General features: G+C 42.6%; 1 protein-coding gene across 2 annotated transcripts; it reads right to left on the minus strand.

Annotated features, from left to right (window-relative positions):
* Positions 1-5,429: 5,429 nt before the first annotated feature.
* ZC3HAV1L (zinc finger CCCH-type containing, antiviral 1 like) lies at positions 5,430-20,387 on the minus strand. 2 transcript variants are annotated; one of them, NM_001192577.1, is made up of 5 exons: positions 19,983-20,356; positions 18,709-18,844; positions 11,962-12,220; positions 10,535-10,543; positions 9,524-9,651 (listed from the first exon to the last, which is right to left on the minus strand). In NM_001192577.1, exons 1-5 carry the CDS (start codon positions 20,354-20,356, stop codon positions 9,524-9,526), a joined length of 906 nt encoding a protein of 301 aa, NP_001179506.1. The 2 variants fall into 2 exon arrangements, with proteins under 2 accessions (XP_005205910.1, NP_001179506.1); XM_005205853.5 differs by lacking the exon at positions 10,535-10,543 and having other exon boundaries at positions 5,430-9,651; positions 19,983-20,387.
* Between the last annotated feature and the right edge of the window lie 2,876 nt (positions 20,388-23,263).

Raw genomic sequence — 23,263 nt, forward strand, 5'->3', positions numbered from 1 at the left:
GTTTTGCTGCAACAAGTTAGTTGCTACATCCCGGAACTTTGTTGGGTCATGAGGGATCTTTCGTTGCAGCGCAAGGATTCTCTAGTTGTGGCGTGTGGGCTCAGTTGCTCCACCACATGTGGGATCCTAGTTCCCCAGTCAGGGATCAGACCCACGTACCCTGCTTTACAAGGTGGCTTCTCAACCAACCACGGGACCACCTGGGAGGTTCTGCGATCACCGTTTGTGTGAGGACATAGTGTAAGAGAGGTAGAGAAAGATTTTCCTGGGACCTAAAAAGATGTAAATCGTCAGCAGAGAGGAGCTTCTAAAGTCGAGGCCCAGTGCAGAGACACCCTTACCCAGTTCTAAGGGCAGTACTGATCTAACTCATCTCTGTCTAACTCATCTCTGTTTGGAAAATTAAATAAGGTAGCCTATTTAAAGGACTTAGGGAACTTCCCAGGCAGTCCAGTGGTTAAGACACCACACTTTCAACGCGAGGGCATGCGAGCACGCTAAATCGCTTCAGTCGTGTCTGACTCTCTGTGACCCCATGGACTGCAGCCTGCCAGACTCCTCTGTCCAGGCAAGAATACTGGAGTGGGTTGCCATGCCCTCCTCCAGGGGATCTTGGTCAAGGCTTCAATCCCTGGTCAGAGAACTAAGATCCCACATGCTGCGTGGCCAAAAAATAAATCAATTAAATATATTTTAAAAAGGACTTAGGACTTTCCTGTCACACAGGAAAGGTACAATGAAGGGAAGCTGTTATAATTATCACTATTTCTCATCACCGATGAAACCCATTAGCTCAACATATCTTAAAGATCCTGATTTCAGTCCCTGTGGCCTTTTATTTGGATTTCAAGTCCCGAAATAATTCTATTTGATATTTCTTTCAATGTTTACCCCTTCTTGGTTGCTTAAAGCATTCTTTATAAGTTCAGCAAGTTAAAATATTTATTCAGGTTTCTTATTTTAAATGATAGTACTTGACAGGACCCCAGGTGTACTTTTGAACTTCAAGCACAACTTATTTGTTTCCAGTCCTAGGAAATGCTCTTCTATTACAATGCTGTTTATGCAGCTAGACTAGCACTTTCTCAGAAATTCTTAATCTTCAGTTGTATTTCTGTGTTCTGTTGCCTAATTTTGCTAGTCATACTATAATTCTTCTTACTCAATCCCTCTGTGTCTTAAATTTGATTTTTAATTAATCTTCAGCATTGCTGATTAGATATAGTATCAGCTACTATCAGTAGCTCAGTCGTGTCCGACTCTTTGCGACCCCATGAATCGAAGCACGCCAGGCCTCCCTGTCCATCACCAACTCCCGGAGTTCAGTCAGACTCACGTCCATCGAGTCAGTAAGCACAAACAATTCAGTATTATCTTAATTTTTATAGCACTTACAAATACATTAAAATATTTTTCATCCTAATCTGTTTTTCCTCTAGCATTTTCATGAGATCCCAAGTAGATCTAACATTCTGCTTACGATTTAATACTTCCATAATTACTTTGGGTATTGTTCTTTTTGTAAGATAACTTTTTTCCCCTCAGGCTATTTTCTCCCTTCCCTCATTCAATGAGTGTTTTTCTACTGCTTTTTGATGTTGAGGTTTTTGTTTCAAATGCTTTCACTGGTATTTTAGGAGATCTTGTCAGTTTCAGCAGATACTACAAAAAAAAGTGTGCTTGCATTTTATCGGTAGGGCATCAATTCTATCTCAGAAACAAGCTAAAAAAAATGTAAATTCAATCTTGTTTAGGGCATCAACCATGTTAGAAACCTTCAGTTCACGTGATCAACCTTTGAGATTAAAAAAAATAGTAACAAATGTAGAATCATTACTGTATTGTTCTTCTTAATATTAACATAATTAATTCTATCAATATCTTTATAAAATATTTTAACTAAATGAATATGAACCAAGAAGCACAGTTAAGGAAAATGTTTTCAGCTCTTTTCCTTTTAAGAATAGACTTAGTTCCAGAGAACTGGCTCTTTGTGCCACCTACTTGCACAAGAGCCTTTCCTTACTGAGAAGTTTCACCAGTAATTGGTCAAATATCAGACTGATCTTATTGAACTGTGGAAGGGTAATCACTGGAATAAATCTCTGTGTCCTGTTTGTGAACGTCCTAGTTCATTATGCTCAGTAGACTGTGACCACCGGCATTGTTCTAGGTTTGGTTTCTTTTTTCCAATTTCATGCCATTAAAAAAAAAAAAAAAAACTTTTATTGTGTTTATCAAAAAAATAATTGTAATATTTTTTAAAAATCATATAGACAATAAAGTAATTGAATCAATAATGAATAGTCCTCCAAAACAGAAAGCAAGAGACCCAGAAGGGTTCATCGGTGAATTATACCAAACATTTAAGAAAAAAATTATGCCAATTCTGTACCGTCTCATTCAGAGAATAGAAGCAGAGGAAATAATTAGTAACTTATTCTACGAAGCCAACATTAACCTAATACCAAAACCAGATAAAGCTACTATAAGAAAACTTCCCGAATGGCTCATTAGGTAAAGAATCTGCCTGCAATGCAAGAGACACAGGAGACTCAGTTTCGATCCCTGGGTCGGGAAGATCCCCTGGAGAAGGAAATGGCACCCATTTCAGTATTCTTGCCTGGAGAATCGCATGGACAGAGGAGCCTGGTAGGCTACAGTCCAGTGGGTCGCAGAGTCAAACATGACTGAGCGACTAAGCACACACAGATCAATATCTCTTGTGAATGCAGATCCAAAAGTCCTCAACAAAATATTAACAAGTTGAATCCAAAAACGTCCAAAAAAATTATACACCATGACCAAGTGGGATTTATCACAGATACACAAGACGACTGGGTCCACATTTGAAAATCAATTACTGTAATCTATCACATTGACAGACTAAAAAAGAAAAATCACATGATTATATCGATAGATGCAGAAGAAACATTTGATAAAATCCAACTCTCAGTGATGAAAACTCTCAGTAAACTGGAGTGGAAGGGAACTTTCTCAAGTTGATAAAGATTGTCTACAAAAAATCTACAGCTAACATCATACTAAATGGTGAGAAATTCAAAGCTTTAAGACAAGAATGTCCCTTCTCAGCACTTCTTTTCAATATAGAACTGAAATCCTTGCTAATGTGGTAAGGCAAGAAAAGGGTGGTACAGTCACTTTGGAAGACAGTTTGGTGGTTTCTCATGAAACTTTTACCATATGATCTAGCAATTATACTTCTTGGTATTTACCCAGTGATGTTGAAAAAGTATGTCCACACACAAACCTCAACATGGACATATTTAGCAGTTTTAGTCATAATTACATAATTACAAAATTGGAAGCAACCAAGATGTCCTTCAGTAGGTGGATGGATAAACTTCGGTACATTCAGACAATGGAATATTATACAGCACTATAAAGAAATGAGCCCCCAGAGACATGGAGGAACCTAAATGCATATTACTAAGTGAAAGAAACCAATCTAAAAAAACTATGTACTGTACAATTCCAACTATATAACATTCTAGAAAAAGCAAAACCATGGAAACAATCAAAAGATCAGTGTTTGCCAAGTTGGGGAAGGGAGATGATAGGCAAAGTGCAGAGACTTTTTAAGGCAGTAAAAATATTCTGTATGGCCCCTGGTGGCTCAGATGGTAAAGAACTCACCTGCAATGCAAGGGCCGCAGGAGAGGCAGGTTCAATCCCTGGGTCAGGAAGATCCCCTGGGGAAGGGAATGGCAACCCACTCCAGTGTTCTTGCCTGGGAAATCCCACGGATAGAGCAGCCTGGCAGGCTACAGTCCATGGGGTGGCAGAGTCATACACAACTGAAGAGACTGAATACACACACATTATTAATATAATGATGGATATATGTTATTATACTTTTATCTAAACCTATAGAGTACACAACACTAAGAGTGAACCCTAAGGTAAACCATGGACCTTAGATGATTCAGATGTGTAAAAGTAAATTTTGTTGTTGTTCAGTCTCTAAGTTGTGTTCAACTCTGTGCAACCCCAAGGACTGTAGACTGACAGGCTCCTCTGTCCATGTGGCTTTCCAGGCAAGAATACTGGAATGGGTTGCCATTTCCTTCTCCAGAAAGGAGGTACATTCTTGCTAAAAAATATACTATTCTGGGAAGTGATGTTCATAATGGGAGAGACTATGCATGTATGGGAGCTGAGGGTATATGAGAAATCTCTACCTTCCTCTCATAAATATAAAACTACTCTAAAAAAAATCAAGTACTAAAATATAATAATAAATGCCCAACCATAGAACTATGATTAAATAAATGACACCTTAAAAATATAATGCAGCTATCAAATATGAGTGCTTTCTATTGTGTGGGGGGAATGCTGACAAAACATCAATCCAGAAGTGCATAATATGACGTTGCACTTACGGTATACTCTCAATGTTTAAGAATATATGCATAAGGGACTTCCCTGGTGGTCCAGTGGCTAAGTATCCACCTTCCAAAGCAGGGGATGCAGGGCCAAGCCCTGGTCGAGGAACTAAGATCCCACATGCTGCAGGGCAACTAAGACTGCAAGCCACAAATACTGAGCCACGTGCCACTAGAGACGCCCCTGCTACACCACAGAGCCCACGTTCCACGACTAAGACCTGAGGCAGTCAAATAAACAAATACTTGAAAAAATGTTTATGAAACAAGATTGAGAAAATATCCTAAATTATCAACAGTGATCATCTCTACACGGTTGTATTATGGGTGCATATGTCTTCTCTTCGGAGAAGGCAATGGCAAGCCACTCCAGTACTCTTGCCTAGAAAATCCCATGGATGGAGGAGCCTGGTGGGCTGCAGTCCATGGGGTCGCTAGGAGTCGGACACGACTGAGCGACTTCACTTTCACTTTTCACTTTCACACAATGGAGAAGGCAATGGCAACCCACTCCAGTGTTCTTGCCTGAAGAATCCCAGGGACGGCAGAGCCTGGTGGGCTGCCATCTATGGGGTCGCACAGAGTCGGACACAACTGAAGCGACTTAGCAGCAGCATGTCTTCTCTCTTACTACTTAATTTTTGTACTCTCCAAAACGTCTACAATGATATGTTTTTCTCCCCAAAAAATCTTTTGGAAAAATATTCCCAAATAATAATACAGTAATTAAACGATACAGTAATCCATTATTTTAAAGTAAATAATGAATGTGAGGGGATGGATGTGCTAACTAGCTTTATCGTGGTAAACAGTTTGAAATATATACATGTATACAGATGGATCAGATCATCTTATACATCTTAAACTGACACAATGTTTTATGTCAGTTACATCTCAATAAAGCTGGACAAATATTTTAATAAAAATTATAATAACATTACACATCAATTCACAAAAAGTCAAAACAGTACCTAGAATATTTTTTTCAGAATATAGCAATAAAAGGAACTTACTACACACACATAATATATAAATGAACTTTATTTATGAATGTTTAGATGTATATACTTGAAAATTACCAAATAAGATAAAACAATACATTAAAAGAATATATACCATTATCAAGTGGAGCTTACTCAAGAATTTAAAGATGCTTTAATATCATGAAAACCATTAATATAATAATATTAGGTGATTTAAATGATTAAAATTATGATTATATCGAAAGATACCAATTCCTACCAAAAGCTTTCAATAAACAAGAATAAAAGATGCTATTTCCCTTATTATAATAGAGAATATTTATTTAAAGCCAACAATTAACTTCATATTTAATGAAGAAATACCCAAAATATGCTATTACAGTTTTATTTAACCAAAGATATAACAGAAATACATGAAAAGATAAATACAAACCATCTAATACTGATAGGATGAAGACAATTCATCTAAAGACAAATATTTTGAAAATCAATAGCATTCTAATTATAGAGAGTCCCCATACTGAGTAGCAATACTGACATATTTAGCCAGGACAGAATTTATGCAATAAGGTATATTCAAGATCTAGACAAAAACATGAACAAATTATAAAGAAAGAAATCAAGAAATATGTCAATAATGTAGACTTTATCCCTTGATGGAAGGAATTAGCATCATAAACATAGGTCATAAAGAGGTACTTTTAAACCTAGACAATGCAAATTGAAGTATCAAAAGGGTGTTTACTTTATATAAGACATTCCTTATGGGAAAAATATTTTTTAGTATTAAAAATATGTGAGGAGAAAGAGAATCAATGAAGAGCAATATGATACTGACTCAATAGATGAAAATGAAGAGTTTAATTCATTATATGGCAAAAAATATTTAACTACCAAGTGTATAATTTTGCAAGAAGAATAAATAATGTCTTTGCTCAAAGCCAGGGAATAAAAACACAAAGCATTGCAATGTAATGTAGTAAGTGCTAGAGCTTGGAGAACACGAGGAGAACTGCCTGTCTTGGGGTCAGGAAAGGCTAACCTGGAATCTTAAAGAACCTAATTTTGCCAGGTTTTGAGGCAGGAGGAAGGAAAGAGCGTTATTTAGAAGAAGCATCACTTACAAACAGAATCACAAGATAAAATGGCACATTCCAAAAACTGCAAGTAGGTCAATTCACAAAATACTGACCTGCATTTTAAAAACTCAACTAAAAGTCAATATTTAAAAATCAGCAAACCGCTCATAAAAATTTCTGGATTTTCGGCTTCTTTTAAGAAATTGGACGATATGTCAAATTGGGTCCCGCATTCCCACGTGGAAGCAGGTGGCAGGTGCCCCTTTCAGACGGGACAATATGCCACAGCACTTCCTCTCTCCTCCCATTCCTCTCACATCCATCTCACTTTGTCCATTTACCTTAACTTTCTAGTCCCTGTAGGGATTTGAGTTTTATGACTTCTACTCTCCATAACGGGGACCACTGAAGCTATGGCAGAAAAAAGCAATGCCATTAGGTCTGCATTTCAAAAGGTTAACTAGGCAGCAAAGGGAGAGAAGGGGGGTAAGGACATCAATGACAACAGGAAAGGCCTGCTGCATGAAAAACGACAATGGCACTACCACCCTTGAAGTTCACGCTACAATGGGGCTACCAACTCTTACCACAAAATTCTCACAAGACAGGACTTGAAAACCACAGTTATCCATCTATAAAATAAATATAAGAAGTGATGAGGGCTTAGATAAAGGCAGTGGATTGGGGATGCAAAGAAAGGGGTAGAGAAGGGCAAAAATTTGAGAGATTTTTAAGGTGGAAAATTCTCCAACATGGGGTAACCAATCTGACACGGAATAAGGAGAAAAGAAAAGTATAGGACACTTTGCAGGGTTTTCGCTCAAGTCATTTGGTGCGGACACTTCAACATTAAGAACAAAAGGAGGAACAAGTCTGAAGGAAAGTCAGTCATTCAATTTAGGGTATTTGGAGTTGAGGGAGCCTATAGATGTGCAGCTTCATCTAAGCCCTGATGGATTGCCAAAGAAAACTCTAACCTGATAACTCTCCAACAGCTGACTCATCAAGTTAAAATAAGAGAGACAGGTACGAGTACATAAAATGTTTATACAGAATGACTACTAATGGAACAAAGATTAAAACGGAATATTACAGAATTGAATAAAATATTGCAACAAAGATTAGAGAGTCATTAACTTGACTCTCTAATATGTATAAAGGCATAATTATAAGAAATACAAAAATAAAATTTTAAAAAGATATACAAAAAGAATACAATAATGTACAAATCTACCAAAGATGTAAAGAATATGCTTCTATACGCTACACTGTTTCCATTAAGGATTTAACATGGCTTACAAAAGAAATATAATAGTAAAATAATAAAATGTAAGTGATAATAAAATGTGAAGATTTTTCTTAAAAAGTTATCACCAGAAGAAATCATAACAAAGAAAAAAGAAACAAGATATGCAAAACCTAAGAGTTTTCAGAAATACTGTTGTTGGCAATCAAAGTGAAGGGATTAGCATTAAGTTGCATGGCTCTTTATTGTCCATCAGAAGAAAACAGCACTTTCTCACTTTACAAAGGACATATTTACTCATTTCCCTCAAAGGAAAAGAAAAATTTTCATGATTAAAAGTTTTCTAAATTAAATAAATTTAGCTGATGAAAAGCTCACCAATTTGGCCTATTCTTCAAATGTTATGTTATTGCCAGACAGTTAAATTTTTAAAAAAAGAAAGAAAACAACTTTACACACCAATATTTGGGCTATTACGACAACAAACACAGTAAAGAAACTCACAAAGCTGATCTCTGTGGTATCCCTTGGTGAAAACAAAGAACCAAACATGGGGTATAACTCAACAGAGACAGCTGGGTAGGCAGGGGCAGAGAGAAAGGAGGAAGCAGGAAGTCAGTACTGAATGGGCGAGGTATTTAGATTTCTGATGGTTTGTCTTAATCACAGAAAGAATGGACACAACTTGGAGGAATGTATGAGCTACACTTCCTTCACACTGTAGGAATCTGAGCTTTGGTAAAAGTTTAATAAGAAATGGAGAATAGAGAGTGAGGTAGAAATCTCCGGTGAGCACCCGAAAGTTAAATTCTCTGCGGAGTTGGCTGAGGGTGGATCCGCAAGGGCTGGATATCATATCATATACAGCCATCATCATTTTATAAAAACTTTAAGGAGCCTAATTAAAGGCTAACTCACATCAGCACAGAGGAGGCCTCCAGCAATTCAAGGGCACGTACAAACCGTACAAAATAAAGACATATAGAAAGAAGACACACAGAAAAGTATTTACTGGCGTACAGATATAGATAATATATTTTTGACTCATGCCCCCTGCAGTGGAAATGCAGAGTCCTAACCACTGGACCACCAGGGAATTCCTGCATATATTTTTAAAGAAATTAAAATCAAGAGTTATCATTCAGCAACTATATAGGTGAAGCAAAAGCAAAGAATAACTTAAAAATTAATATTATGTGGATTTTAAGAAGAGTTGTATTCAAAATTTGTTGGGAAGAATCAGAATATCCCAGAATAATGGGACTAGTGAAGCAAAGGATGATATATGAGTGTATCTGTGCATAAAAATGATGATGCTTGATAAATGTGAACACATATGGAGAAATGCTTATGGACTATTAAAAAAAAAAGCAGCATGAAGTGTGTGTACTCTCTGAACACAAGGTGAACTCTGTATACAGACGTATAGATAGGCACTTGGTTGGGTTGCAGAACAGGTCAGCAGGAGTCTGTCTCTTTAAGAGCTCTAGCCAGCCAGCCTGGGAAGGCTCTCCAGAACTGCAGGATTTGCCCAGACTGACCTCATCTCCCTCCAGGTTTTACCTCTCTTAGCCTGTTTAACATCCAACCTCACTCACCCCCAACCACTCAGCCCTAATTTCATCCTCCCAATCTGACATTTTCTCCTTTCCCATCTTCTCTCATTCTCACCACAACCTGTGAGGTAGGTATTATTATGGCTATTATTAATAAACAATTAAGTGAATGAACAGTTACAAATCGAATCTCAACAGAAGCTTTGTTTTTAGACCTTCCGATTGGACAATCTTCTTATCTTGCTGACGTCCCTTAAGGTTTGCCTGCACGCGGCTTCTTGGCTGACGCAGCAGGGCCAGAGACCAGAGGTCGGGCCTCTGCACCCCCAGCTACATGTCCTCCTCGTTTCTCAAGGTCCTGGGAATGCTCAGCAGGAGAAGCTGAATTAAAACAGAAGAAGAAAGAGATGAGGTTTCCCAAGATACTCCTTTATCACTCAAAATTTCATTTTATGTTGGGACCATCAGCCCAAGCTAGTCAGATCTCTGGTAAAACTCCCAATGCTCTGGATTTAGAGAGTTCATGTCTTCTGGATTAAAAAAATTACATATGTACTTATATACTCGACAGCAAGCAGAAAGTCACAATTCATAGTTAGGAGAGACCCATTAAACAAGACCAGATGAAGACAGGGACAGGCCCTCCTCATCAAATAGTTTGGGAGGGCCTTGCCACCATTCAGGGACCCACCAACACAGCCTCTGACACTGATACAGAGTCCTCCCTACCTTCAAGCCACCACTCATCAGGTCATTCTCTACTATTCCAACACAAGGAACTTCCATGTTAAAGCTTAGAGGCTCTGATTCTGGATATCTGGTTTTTCCGTCAGCAATTCTTCCAAGCCTACTACCCCCTGATTTTCAGCTATAAGCAAATCTCATGGAATAAATACCCTCACACTATAATTAAAAGAAGACCAAACCACACTTGGTTGTTGTTTAGTCGCTAAGTTGTGTCCGACTCTTTTTCAACTTCATGAACTGAAGTCCGCCAGGCTCCTCTGTCCATGGGATTTCCCAGGCAAGAATACTGGAGTGGGTTACCATTTCCTTCTCCAGGGGATCTTCCCGACCCAGGGATTGAACCCAAATCTCCTGCATTGGTAGGTGGATTCTTTACCGCTGAGCCACCAGGGAAGCTCACACTTTATAGACCTTAATAAAGGATAGACTATGCAGCAATATGGGATGATATTTATGATGCTATATAACATGAGAATGAAAGGTACTAAACTGCTGCAGACTCTGACCACCACTGGACTGGTATTTTCTAGTAATAGGACTGAAGGGCCTGTAATTAAATGGATTCAGAAAACAAAGATCATGGCATCTGGTCCCATCACTTCATGGGAAATAGATGGGGAAACAGTGGAAACAGTGTCAGACTTTATTTTGGGGGGCTCCAAAATCACTGCAGATGGTGACTGCAGCCATAAAATTAAAAGACGCTTACTCCTTGGAAGAAAAGTTATGACCAACCTAGATAGCATATTGAAAAGCAGAGACATTACTTTGCCAACAAAGGTCTGTCTAGTCAAGACTATGGTTTTTCCAGTGGTCATGTATGGATGTGAGAGTTGGACTGTGAAGAAAGCTGAGCGCCGAAGAGTTGATGCTTTTGAACTGTGGTGTTGGAGAAGACTCTTGAGAGTCCCTTGGACTGCAAGGAGATCCAACCAGTCCATTCTGAAGGAGATCAGCCCTGGGATTTCTTTGGAAGGAATGATGCTAAAGCTGAAACTCCAGTACTTTGGCCACCTCATGTGAAGAGCTGACTCATTGGAAAAGACTCTGATGCTGGGAGGGATTGGGGGCAGGAGGAGAAGGGGACGACAGAGGATGAGATGGCTGGATGGCATCACTGACTCGATGGATGTGAGTTTGAGTGAACTCTAGGAGTTGGTGATGGACAGAGAGGCCTGGCGTGCTGCGATTCATGGGGTCACAAAGAGTCGAACACGACTGAGCAACTGAACTGAACTGAAGTGAATTATTGTGGATTAGGGTGAGTCATATGTGATTTTTATTTCTACTCTCTATTTTCCAAATTCTTCTGTAGTGTGCTTAAAATTTCCTAAAATTTTAATTAAAAATTTTTTAATTCAACTTAATAAAAGAAAGCCATCTCTACATTATCCTTATGTTTCCAGTATGGATAACTATATATGTTTCTAGCCCACCTTCCTCCTCTTTTTTCCTGGTGGTTTAGTCGCTAAGGCATGTCTGACTCTTGCGACCCCACTGACTGTAGCTTGCTAGGCTCCTCTGTCCATGGGATCTCCAGGCAAGAATACTGGAGTGGGTTGCCATTTCCTTCTCCAGAGAATCTTCCCGACCCAGAAATCGAACCCAAGTATCCTACATTGCAGGTAGATTCTTTACTGACTGAGCTATGAGGGAAGCCCTCTTTTTTCCTAACAAAGAGGTTAAGGCTGTTCTTCCTACTTCCTGATCCCCAACTTACCAAGAAGCTACACTGTCCAAACACTTGGGGGCAGTGCTGAAAATAAACTCGAACCCGACCCTCCCTCCTTTGGTTAGAAGCACAGTTCAACATCATAGAACACTGACTGATGAAGCCTCCCAAGGACCCAGCACCATCAACCTACAAAGTGCTTTTTCCCCAGACTCACTTCCAGCTCAGCACTACACTGTGGATAGTGTTTTGTTCATCTCTGATAGCCTCACCTTTATTTTCTAGCATCTTGTGCAGCTTCATGTGCTTGTAGGTGGAAATGATCTGAAAATTAACGACGCTTGAGATCTCCAGTTCTTGGTCCTGCAGCAGCTCCAGGGATGTAGCATGAATGAGTTGATGGGACCGCTTGCACTTCTGCAGCCTGCACTCTCCCCTGACGAAGGACTTGCACACGTGCAACTTGGTGCATTTATCCTTGAGGCTGCAGTAACCATAGAGGGCTTCACCTTTGTTGTAGAGCAAACAGACCTGGGACAGAAATGAAGCAACACTTAGGATGTTTGTTTTCACTGTATCTCAAGACAGTAAAGGACAGTATCTCTAAATGGCGCCCTCTGATCATTGATGGCTGTTGAAGTCCCCATGGGTGAAAGGCAGACGGGCATAAAACAGTTCCTCCACTCACATCTCTCCCGTGTAGACTCAGTGGCTCAGTCGTGTCTGACTCTTTGCCACCCCATGGACTGTAGCCCACCAGGCTCCTCTGTCCAACGAGTTTTTCAGGCTGGAGCAGGTTGCCATTTCCTACCCCAAGGGATTTTCCTGACCCAGGGATTGAACCCACGTCTCTTGCCCTGGAAGGCAGATTCTTTACCACTGAGCCACCTGGGAAGGCCCTCATCTCTCCTAGCTGCAACTAACATTCAGCTGCCCCTCTCTGACCTTCACTCACAGTTGGCCTGCCCTCCTCTCCCAAAGCTGGTAGCCAATGAGTGACTTCTATGCAGGTACAAAAGGCTGGACCCTGCCTCAAAGCTAGAACCTCAAAGTTAGTAATATTTGCTCCCAAGCCTCTGTGTGAATCAGGTCAAGGCCATTCCATCTTGCTTGTAGCTCTCCCCTCCCACTATTTTACCTTACAGATTTTTCCCAAGGATCCCTTCTTCAATATATCACACGTATCTCAATCCCTATGTCAGCCTCTGCCTCCAGGGAAACCAATCTGGACAGGCAGCGTGATCAGATAATTTATTATCCAGACAAGGGCATTTTTAAAGGAGCACTATTACTATTTGCATTGGGACCAGACATTGTGTACCTCCTGACAAGATGCAATGGGAAATAGGACCTTTTAGCAGGAAAGTCTGACAAGGCTGGAAACCCCTCAGTCCCAGGTAAATGGGGACCATTAGTCACCCTAACAATATACCACATGTACAAAAAATTTTTGCTACATAATTCAAGCCTAAATCCAATCAAAGCTCCAGATCAATCAATTTACAGTAAATTCAGGAACATGTTAAATGATACTAGAGGAACATGTTAGTCAAACCTAAAATGTGGGCAATTCTACTGGACACAAATGACCAGATGACCAGAGACTGACACCACAAACGATATCAAAGAACAAGGGGGTGGTTGCCCAAGGACAGAGAGGTGGAGGATGGGTAAAATAGCGCAAGGGAATTAAGAGGTACAAGCTTCCCATCTTAAAGGAAGTCACACAAATATAATATACAGCATAAAAACATGGTCAATATTGTATGGAGTGATGCCATCCAACACATCATTGATTCACTGGACATGAATGAACTTGGGCAAACTTGGGCTCACAAACAGTCGGATACAACTTGGCGACTGAACAACAACAGCAAAAATTGTATGGAGACAGATGGTTATTAGACTTATTTGGTGATCATTTCATAATGTATTTAAACATGATGCATGCGAAACTAACATACTACTTACTGTACATCAATTATATCTCAATCAATAAAATTTTTAAATGGCTTCCTACCTGCAATTGTGATGCCAATTTTCTGAAATGAACACACAATTTTAGTGCAATTCCTACTTCCCCCAAAGAATTCCTATAAAACAGTTTTAGGAATTTAAATGACTGTAAAAACTTATCTGAAAAAGGAAACAAGTGAGAATTGATTAAAGGGAAAATGTTTGAAAAAGGGTTAAGGGCATAGAGACTTACAACATCATATCTTAAAATATAACATACTTTCATTAAACAGTATAATACTGGTTCCAGAATGTACAGGAGATCAAAGAAAATAGATCCCAGATCTAGCCCCCAAATCAGAATAATCTGTTCCTTCAAGATACATTAAAGTTGAGCAATAGATCCGTAAGGGCTTAATACTCTCTTGTAGAAGACTTACCGAACATTCTGATTTTGTGAGTTTTTTACATTTTTATTTGAATGCTTTTTTTTAAAAATGATTCTGGTTTCCTATTTCTTCTTGAATAAATATTGACATGCAATATTTTTCTAGAGATCTGCCCATTTCATGAAAGTTTTCAAATGTATCAGCAAAGTATATTTTCATATTTCCAATGTGTGTGTTTTCCAACACCACCAAGCAATTATCAGCGGACACTGACTAGGTATCCCACAAATTTAACTCAAGTCTGACATGATCTCCAGGAGACAGACTTGGAGTGGCGTCAGGTCACACAGTTTAAGGGAAAAGGCTTGGTCCCACAAGCCTAGGACTTCCCTGGTAGCTCAGTGGGTAAAAAAAAAAAAAAAAATCTGCCTGTAGTGCAGGAGACCCGGGTTCGATCCCTGGATCGGGAAGATCCTCTGGAGAAGGGAATAGCAAGCCACTCCAGTATTGTTGCCTGGAAAATCCCATGGACAGAGAAGCCTAGCAGGCTATACAGTCCATTGGATCACAAGGATACGACTTAGCGACTAAACCACCACTCACAAGCCTGCCCTCACTTCAGATACAAATCATAAGTCCAGGTTAACACCTGTGCTTTTGATCTTTCAGCTATAGATTAGAAGTTCCCACAACCCCTTCCCTGTGTCCAATTAATTTGCTAGAAAGGCTCACATAACTCAAAGACACATTTTATTTGCTAAATTTCCAGTTTATTATCCCTGCAGACTGCAGCCTGCCAGGCTCCTCTGTCCATGGGATTTCCCAAGCAAAAATACTGGAGTGAATCACCGTTCCCTTCTCAGAGGATCTTCCTAACCCAAGGATCGAACTGGCGTCTCCTAGACCTCCTCCTGCACTGGCAGGCCAGTTCTTTACCACTAGCACCAGCAGGGAAGTATCAAAGGATATAACTCAGGAACAGCTGGATGGAAGAGACACAAAGGGCATGGGGGAGGGGTATAGCTTCCAGACTCTCTATGGCCACCACTCTCCCAGGACCTCCACGTGTTCACCAGCCTGAAAGCTCTCTAAAACCCATCCTTTTGGGGTTTTATGGAGGCTTCCTTGATTAAATCACTGGCCACTGGTAACTGAACTCAACCTCAAGACCCACTACCCTCCCAGGACTGGAGGTGGGACTGAAAGTTCCAACCTTCTAATCACGTAATCGGTTCTTCAGGAAACCAGTCCCCATGTCACCTAGGAACTTTTCAAAAGTCATCACATGAACATAACAAAAGTAATATTTTATTGCTCTCAACATTCAGGAAATTTCAAGAGTTTTAGGAACTCTGTGCCAGAGACAGAGATGAAGAGCAAATATATATTTCTTATTATAAATCATAATATCACAATATTTGGGCTTTCCAGGTGGCACCAGTGGTAAAGAACCTGCCTGCCAATGCAGAAGTAAGAGATGCAGGCTCCATCCCTGGGTCGGGAAGATACCCTGGAAGAGGGCATGGCAGCACACTCCAGTATCTTGCCTGGAGAATCCCATGGATAGAGGGGCCATAGTGGTCCACAGTCCATAGGGTCGTACAGTTAGACACACTGAAGCAACTTACATGTCCATACACACTGCGATATGTGGGCCCGCTGGTTTTTTTGTGGGGGGGCGGGGCGCCACATGGCACGCAGGATCTTAGTTCCCCATTCAGGGATGGAACTTGCACCCCTTGCAATGGAAGTGCAGGGTCCTAACCACTGAACCACCAGGGAAGTCCCACCCCTTACTGACGTTTTACATACACTGGACCTGCACTATGTGCTGAATCTTTGGGAGACAGGTAAAAAGGGATCATCAGGTATTTTCACACATGAGACTCGAGGTACCATTTCTGCCTCTCCCACCTGCTTGTCCATGGTCCCTGCTGTCTAAGTGGCCGTGTTTTGCATCACATGACTGTGCTGTGTGCTAAGTCGCCTCAGTTGTGTCCAACTCTTTGCGACCCCATGGACTGTAGCCCACCAGGCTCCTCTGTCCATGAGATTCTCTAGGCAAGGATACTGGAGTGGGTTGCCATGCCCTCCTCCAGGGGATCTTCCCTACCCAGGGATCGAACCAGGGTCTCATTATGTCTCCTGCATTGGCAGGCAGGTTCTCAACCACTAGCACCACCTGGGAAGCCCCCATGACACACACTACCAGCTTCAGATGATCAACGTGAAGGCAGGCTCCTGTCATAAATGCAGCCAACCCATCAGCTGCTCACAGAACACTGACATAGACTAATACAACAGAATGAGGCTGGACCCAGACACTCGGGGAGAAGCCATAAAGAAAAAAATTCAGTAAGTTTAACAATATAAAAACGCTACGTTTCTATTAGTCAAAAAAAAAAAAATCCATAAACACTAAAGGTAAGTAGAAGTGCGCTCTCCCCTAGGTGCCGCATCCTCCTCTCCCTTCCTGCCAAGCACCTGCTCCAGCTGCTGCTGGGACTGCATCAGGCAACATGGCTGGAACGAATCTGGCTCATGACATACCAAACCTGGCTTCAGAACCTGAAATCAGAAAGCACATGGACACCGAGTAGAAGCCTGTTGGCTCCTAAGGCTGACTCCAGACTTCTGAGTATAGACTGCTGCCTGGTGGGCAGCCTCTACCAATTACCAATTTTTGAGCTCTACCCATTTTTGAGCTACCAAAGATTCTAGCTCAAACCCCCCCACCACCTTCTGAATTTCTTCCCTGTAGACCCTGAAATTCCTCTGAGTTAAAGTGGGACCACAATCATGAGCTACTCTGTTTTCCTAACATCCTCCCTTCTTCCCATCCCCTTTCTGGCAAGGTGTGTGTGTGTGATAAGTCATTTCAGTCATGTCTGACTCTTTGCAACCCTATGGACTGTAGCCCATCAGGCTCCTCTGTCCTTGGGATTCTCCAGGCAAGGGTACTGGAGTGGGTTGCCATGCCCTCCTCCAGGGGATTTTCCTGACCCAGGGATGGACCCTGTGTCTCATTATGTCTCCTAAAGTGGCAAGCAGGTTCTTTACCACTAGCGCCACCAATATAGAAAGTGTCTATGACAGAATCATTGTGCTAGATTAGAAAACTCTACTTTTAATTGGAGACTTCTTGTAATATCTTCTTTGGTGATTCCAACCCTTTTTTTTGAAAATTCTTTGTGTATAGCTAAACAGATATAAGTGTGCTAATTTTGCCATTATAGCAGTTATGATGAGTACTTTTTAACCATTTGAAACCACATTATGGAGTTGTGAAGCAATTAAAATTAATGTCTCAGTTCAGTTCAGTTAAGTCTCTCAGTCCTGTCTGACTCTTTGGGACCCCATGAATCACAGCACACCAGGCCTCCCTGTCCATCACCAACTCCCTGAGTTCACTCAGACTCACATCCATCGACTCAGTGATGCCATCCAGCCATCTCATCCTCTGTCGTCCCCTTCTCCTCCTGCCCCCAATCCCTCCCAGCATCAGAGTCTTTTCCAATGAGTCAACTCTTCACATGAGGTGGTCAAAGTACTGGAGTTTCAGCTTTAGCATCATTCCTTCCAAAGAAATCCCAGGGCTGATCTCCTTCAGAATGGACTGGTTGGATCTCCTTGCAGTCCAAGGGACCCTCAAGAGTCTTCTCCAACACCACAGTTCAAAAGCATCAACTCTTCGGTGCTCAGCCTTCTTCACAGTCCAACTCTCACATCCATACATGACCACTGGAAAACCATAGCCTTGACTAGACGGACCTTTGTTGGCAAAGTAATGTCTCTGCTTTTGAATATGCTATCTAGGTTGGTCATAACTTTCCTTCCAAGAAGTAAGCGTCTTTTAATTTCATGGCTGCAGTCACCATCTGCAGTGATTTTGGAGCCCCAAAAAATAAAGTCTGACACTGTTTCCACTGTTTCCCCATCTATTTCCCATGAAGTGATGGGACCGGATGCCATGATCTTCGTTTTCTAAATGTTGAGCTTTAAGCCAACTTTTTCACTCTCCTCTTTCACTTTCATCAAGAGGCTTTTTAGTTCCTCTTTACTTTCTGCCATAAGTGTGGTGTCATCTGCATATCTGAGGTTATTGAAATTAATGTCTAAAGCCCCCAAAATAAATGGGGGCGAATACTTGTAACAAATGTGACCCAAAAAGGGATTTGTAGTTAAAGATATCTTATGAATTAACAGAAAAAGACAAATGCCTGGATAGAAAAACCAGCAAAAGTATAAACAGGTAATTTACAAAACCGAGGCTTCATAATCAGACAAAACTAAACTCAAATCTGCCATTTACTATGTGACCTTGGGCAAGTTATTTAATCAAACCTCAGTTGCCTCACCTGTAAAACGGGAACAGGCATACTTCACTCACCAGTTACTAATAGCTTAAGATAATTGAACTATCAATAATTAGCATTCAGTAAGAACTCAAAAAAAAAAAAAATTCCACAAACCATTATTATTATTTCTATCCCACACAGGTCCATCATTCCTTGTATGTCAAGATGTATCAAAGCCCAATAAAATCAGAGAGTCCAGGAAGGTCACCACTGTACCACACCTGCCCCCTTCCCCTCAGGCTGTCCTGGGCAAGCAAACATTTGATGTTCTTCTCCGACTCTTTTCACGAATTTGGGCAATATGAGGGCGACTCACCTCTGGTAGAAGGCAGGGGTCATTCTGTAAAAGCAGGACCCGAAGCTGGGCCTCGTTGAGACCAAACAGTCCCTGTTTTTTCAGAACCTGGATGTTGACAGGCGTGTGAATATCATGAGAAAGCGTGCAGGTAGACCTAGAACCACAAAGGTCTGGATCAGAGGCCCAGATGAGGATGGAGCCGAATCGTCAAATCCCTGTCCTCGGGTGGCTTTCAACTACAGTCTGGCATGTATCCTGTGTGTTAGTCGTTCAGTCGTGTCCCACTCTTTGCGACGCTATGGACTGTAGCCCGTTGCCATTGCCTTCTCCAGGAAATCTTCCTGCCTCAGGGACTGAATCCCCGTCTCCCGCATTGCAGGCAGATTCTGCATTGCAGGCAGATTCTTTACGGTCCAAGCCACCAGGGAAACCCTGGACCCCCTTACGGTCTAGTAAGCTCTGATAATAAGAAAGCTGGGATAAAGTAACTCCCCTCCCAAAGCCATTTCAGGCTGAACAAAGACACTTTACGGCCAAGGGGACCCTCTCCCCCAGTCACCTGCTTTGACGGAGGGTCCCAGCCGGTGGGGTCTGCAGACGTCTGCACTGGCCTTCTCCACCCCAAACGGCTGCCCAGCCCACCATCCCCCAACCTTAAAAAGAATGCATGCCTCCTCCCCCACCCACTTCGGGGCGCTCGAGACGACCAAGGAAGACTGGAGTCAGGAGGCAGACTCAAACGACCTCACACAAATCACCCCACCCTCCGTTTCCTGGCGGGGGTCGACCTAGATCGCGCGTTCTAAACCCACAGAGCACAGACTCTCTTCTGCTGAAACTGTTTAAGTGGGAAAAGCCGATTTCTTCGACAAAGGATCCGTGAATTCCACGGGTCCGTAAATGGCGGCAAAAGGGCCCCTGAAGGAAAGGAACTCAAAAGTCCAGATTTATCCCGGCCCTGATGTGGAGGACGGGGGGCGGGGAGGGAGAAGAAGCTGCAAATTTGGGGCGGAGAGAGGTGATTGAGAAACCCAAATTGAGACGATCTTCCGTCTCGTTCCGCAGCTGGGAGCGCGGGGGAGGCCTCCGCCCGAAGGACGCGGAGGGGCCCCTTCCCCGGGCTTCCCTTCTGCCCTTCCAGAAGGGGTCGTCCGGCCCGGATCGACGACCCTCGTTCTCCTTTCCTTCTGGGTCCAGCTCCCGGCTGGACGGGTCAGGCCCGCGGCCTCCGCGCCGAGACCTTCGCGTCCCGCCCGCCGCCCCGCCCCGCCCCGCCCGGCCCGCAGCCTCACCAGCAGTCGCGGTTCGGGCACTTGCCCTGCATGTGGCGGCGGCAGAGGTGCAGCTGGTCGCAGCCCTGGCACTCGCCGCGCTGGTAGCGGGCGCAGAGGCGCGCAGAGGACACGGCCACCACCCGCCAGGCCGCAGGGCCGCCGCCGCCGCCGCCGCCGCCCGCGCCGGCCGCAACCTCGGCCTCGGCGTCCCACGGGCCCTCCCGCACCTCCACCTCCTGCAGCAGGAAGCGGTCGGGCCCGGCCTGGCGCAGCACGTCCCGCAGCCGGGCCTCGGAGAGCTCCACGTGGCCGCGCAGGTCCTGCAGGAACATGCGGCCGCCGTGGGCGCACAGCACTTTGGTGAGGAAGGAGCACACGGTGGGCTCCGCCATGGTCTCGGCCCGGCTCCCTGTGCGGAAATCCGAGGCGGGCAGACTCCTCCCAGTCACGTCCACGACTTCAAACCCGGTTCCCGGGAAGGGCCTGGGAAAGGGCGGGCGAGGGGCGGCCGTGCGAGAGAACAGCCCCGGGGCCCGGGGCCACCTGGGGCGCAGATCAGGCGAGGACAATCCTGATCCGGCGCCTGCTCTACGTCAGGCACCCTTGAAGGTTAAGTCCTCACCTCGAGGGACTTGTATAGTCGGAGGGAATTGGGAAATACTAGCAAGGGCTGCAAAGAAGATGGAACAGGTAATGTGGTAGAAGGTGTGGTAGCTGGGCGGCCTTAAGGAGGCGATCTCAGGACTTAGCCGCTAGCCACAGGTGGTTTTGGGGTGCTTGAAATGTGACCAGTTTGAAGTGGGATGTGTGAAATATACAAAGACTGCATTTGGAAGCTTTAGAATGGAGAAACTAAAATTTTATATTAACGATGTTAAATTGATAATATTTAAATAAAATGTTATAATTTCATCTGTTTCTTTCACTTCTAAGGCAGCTACGAGAAAATGTAAAGTTACACACGAGGCTCACTTAATGCTTCTGTTAGACAGCACTGGTTTAGACCTGTAGGTTTGTTAAATGTTGGTGGCTTAGTCCTATCTGTCTCTTTGTAACCCCATGGACTGTAGCCTGCCAGGAATACAGTCTGTTCACGGAATTCTCCAGGCAAGAATGCTGGAGTGGGTTGCCATTCCCTTCTCCAGGGGATCTTCCCACCCAGGGATTGAACTCAGGTCTCCTGCATTACAGGCAGATTCTATACTGTCAGAGCCACCAGGGAAGGTTTGTTAAAGAGCTTTTTGCCCAAGGCCATGCTGATTTAATGAGCATTTTTTGAGCCAACTCTTAGTGCAGCCATGGAGTACTGAGATGGATAAAACATGATTGAGGAACTCACCTGGTCGAGTTGCTATCTTGCAAGGTGGTTGTGAAGATTAAATAAGTTAATGGCATGTGAAGAAGCTAAAGAGAAAGTCCACTGGCCAGATGCTCAAAGATCTTTTCTGCCATGTTAAGAAAGTTGGACTTCAGAAGACTTTGGGAAGCAACTGAAGGAATCTCAGCTGGGGAGTGATCCCTCTGGCTAGAATGCTCCCAGGCATCCTTATCACCATCTAGTAGTCTTTTTGTCATTCAAAACTGAGCTTAAAAGTCTTCTCTTTGGTAAGGCCTTTCCTAACCTCCCACTCTAAAGTAGCATCCTGGTCTCTGGATGGAACTTACCGCTCATGTTTTTCTTCTTGTTTATTTATATATTTGTAGAATTCAAGCTTGTGAGAGCAGAAATTTTGTGTTCCTTGCTGTATCCCCAGCACTTAAAAACAGTGCCAGGCTAGGGGCTTCCCTGGTGGCTCAGTGGTAAAGAATCCGCCTGCCAGTGCTGGGGACACAGGTTCTCTCACTCGTCCAGGAAGATTCCCATGTGCCAAGGAGCAACTAAGCCATGCACCACAACTACTGAGCCCACAAGTGGCAACTGCTGAAGCCCATGCGCCTAGAGCCTGTGCTCCAAAACAAGAGAAACCACTCCAATGAGAAGCCGGCGCATTGCACCTGAAGGCCTTCACGCAGCAGTGAAGACCCAGCACAGCCAAAAATAAATAAATAAATAAATCCTTTAAAAAAAATCCCAAAAAACAGTGCTTGGCTATATTGTAGGATAAGTGTTTTTTTATGATTATTTAATGTTCTATTATTAAATTATTATATATAATATTACGTATAAATGTTATTTGATTTAATACTTTTTTTTGGCTGTGCTGGGTCTTCATTGCCACTCGAGGGCTTTTTCTAGTTGTAGCTAGCAGCGGCTCCTCTTCATTGCAGTGCACAAACTTCCCACTGCAGTGGCTTCTCTTGTTGCGGAGCACAGGCTTCAATAATTGCAGCACACAGGCTCAGTAGTTGTGGCACACGGGCTTAGTTGCTTCTTGGCACGTGGAATCTTCCTGGATCAGGGATCCAACCATTGTCCCTTGCACTGGAAGGCAGTTTTTTAACCTCTATACCACCAGGGAAGTCCCAGGATAGGTGTTTTTATTTTTATTTTTTTTAATTAGTAGTAGACAATTTTTCAAGCAGGAAATTAGAAGATAGTGAAATAAGCACCCATATATATCGATTTCCTCGAGTTATAAAATCTTAACACTTTGTCCTATTTTATGTGCCTGACTGTTTTGGCTGAGAATTTATAAGTTTCAATTTGTAGATATTTCTAGATGCTTCAATCCTAAATACTTCATTAGGCATGACTTTTAAAAATGGTAGATTTCCCTACATAATCTTTATTTTCATAATTAACAAAAGTATCTGTCATTTTCCTGAACACTTCTAATGTGGGATAGAAAGGTGTTTTGGAAAGATCTCTGGCCGTAATAAAGAATGGATTTCTAGAAAACCAAGACAGAATTAAGAAAAAAACAGAAGAGAAACAGCTGAGGGATTATTATCTTAATTTTTATTGTGTTGAGTTTGCAGTGAATGGTCCATGGGGAGGTGCTCAGTGGGCTGTTGAATTTACAGGTCAACAGCTTAAGAAAGATTGAAGAGAATATTGATTTGAGTGTCATCAGAGAATAAGGAAACTGGAGCTTTGACAGTTGATAAGCTCACTCAGCACAAATAAAGAAAAGCAGAGGTGGGAGGATCGAACCTTGGGGAGTAGCAACATCAAACATTTCTGAAAAATTTGAGAGCCTGCTATGACAAATAATCAAATAGAACGTATAACTAAATGGAAAAACTCAAAGCATTTGCTTGGTTTGATGTCACTTCTATATATTTGAGTGTGGGTGCTTTGACAGTGATGAGTTGGCTATATATTATTTCCATTGAGGTCCAAATCAAATGGCAGTTTT

The sequence above is a fragment of the Bos taurus genome, chromosome 4, assembly GCF_002263795.3.
Source record: "Bos taurus isolate L1 Dominette 01449 registration number 42190680 breed Hereford chromosome 4, ARS-UCD2.0, whole genome shotgun sequence".
NCBI lineage: Eukaryota > Metazoa > Chordata > Mammalia > Artiodactyla > Bovidae > Bos > Bos taurus.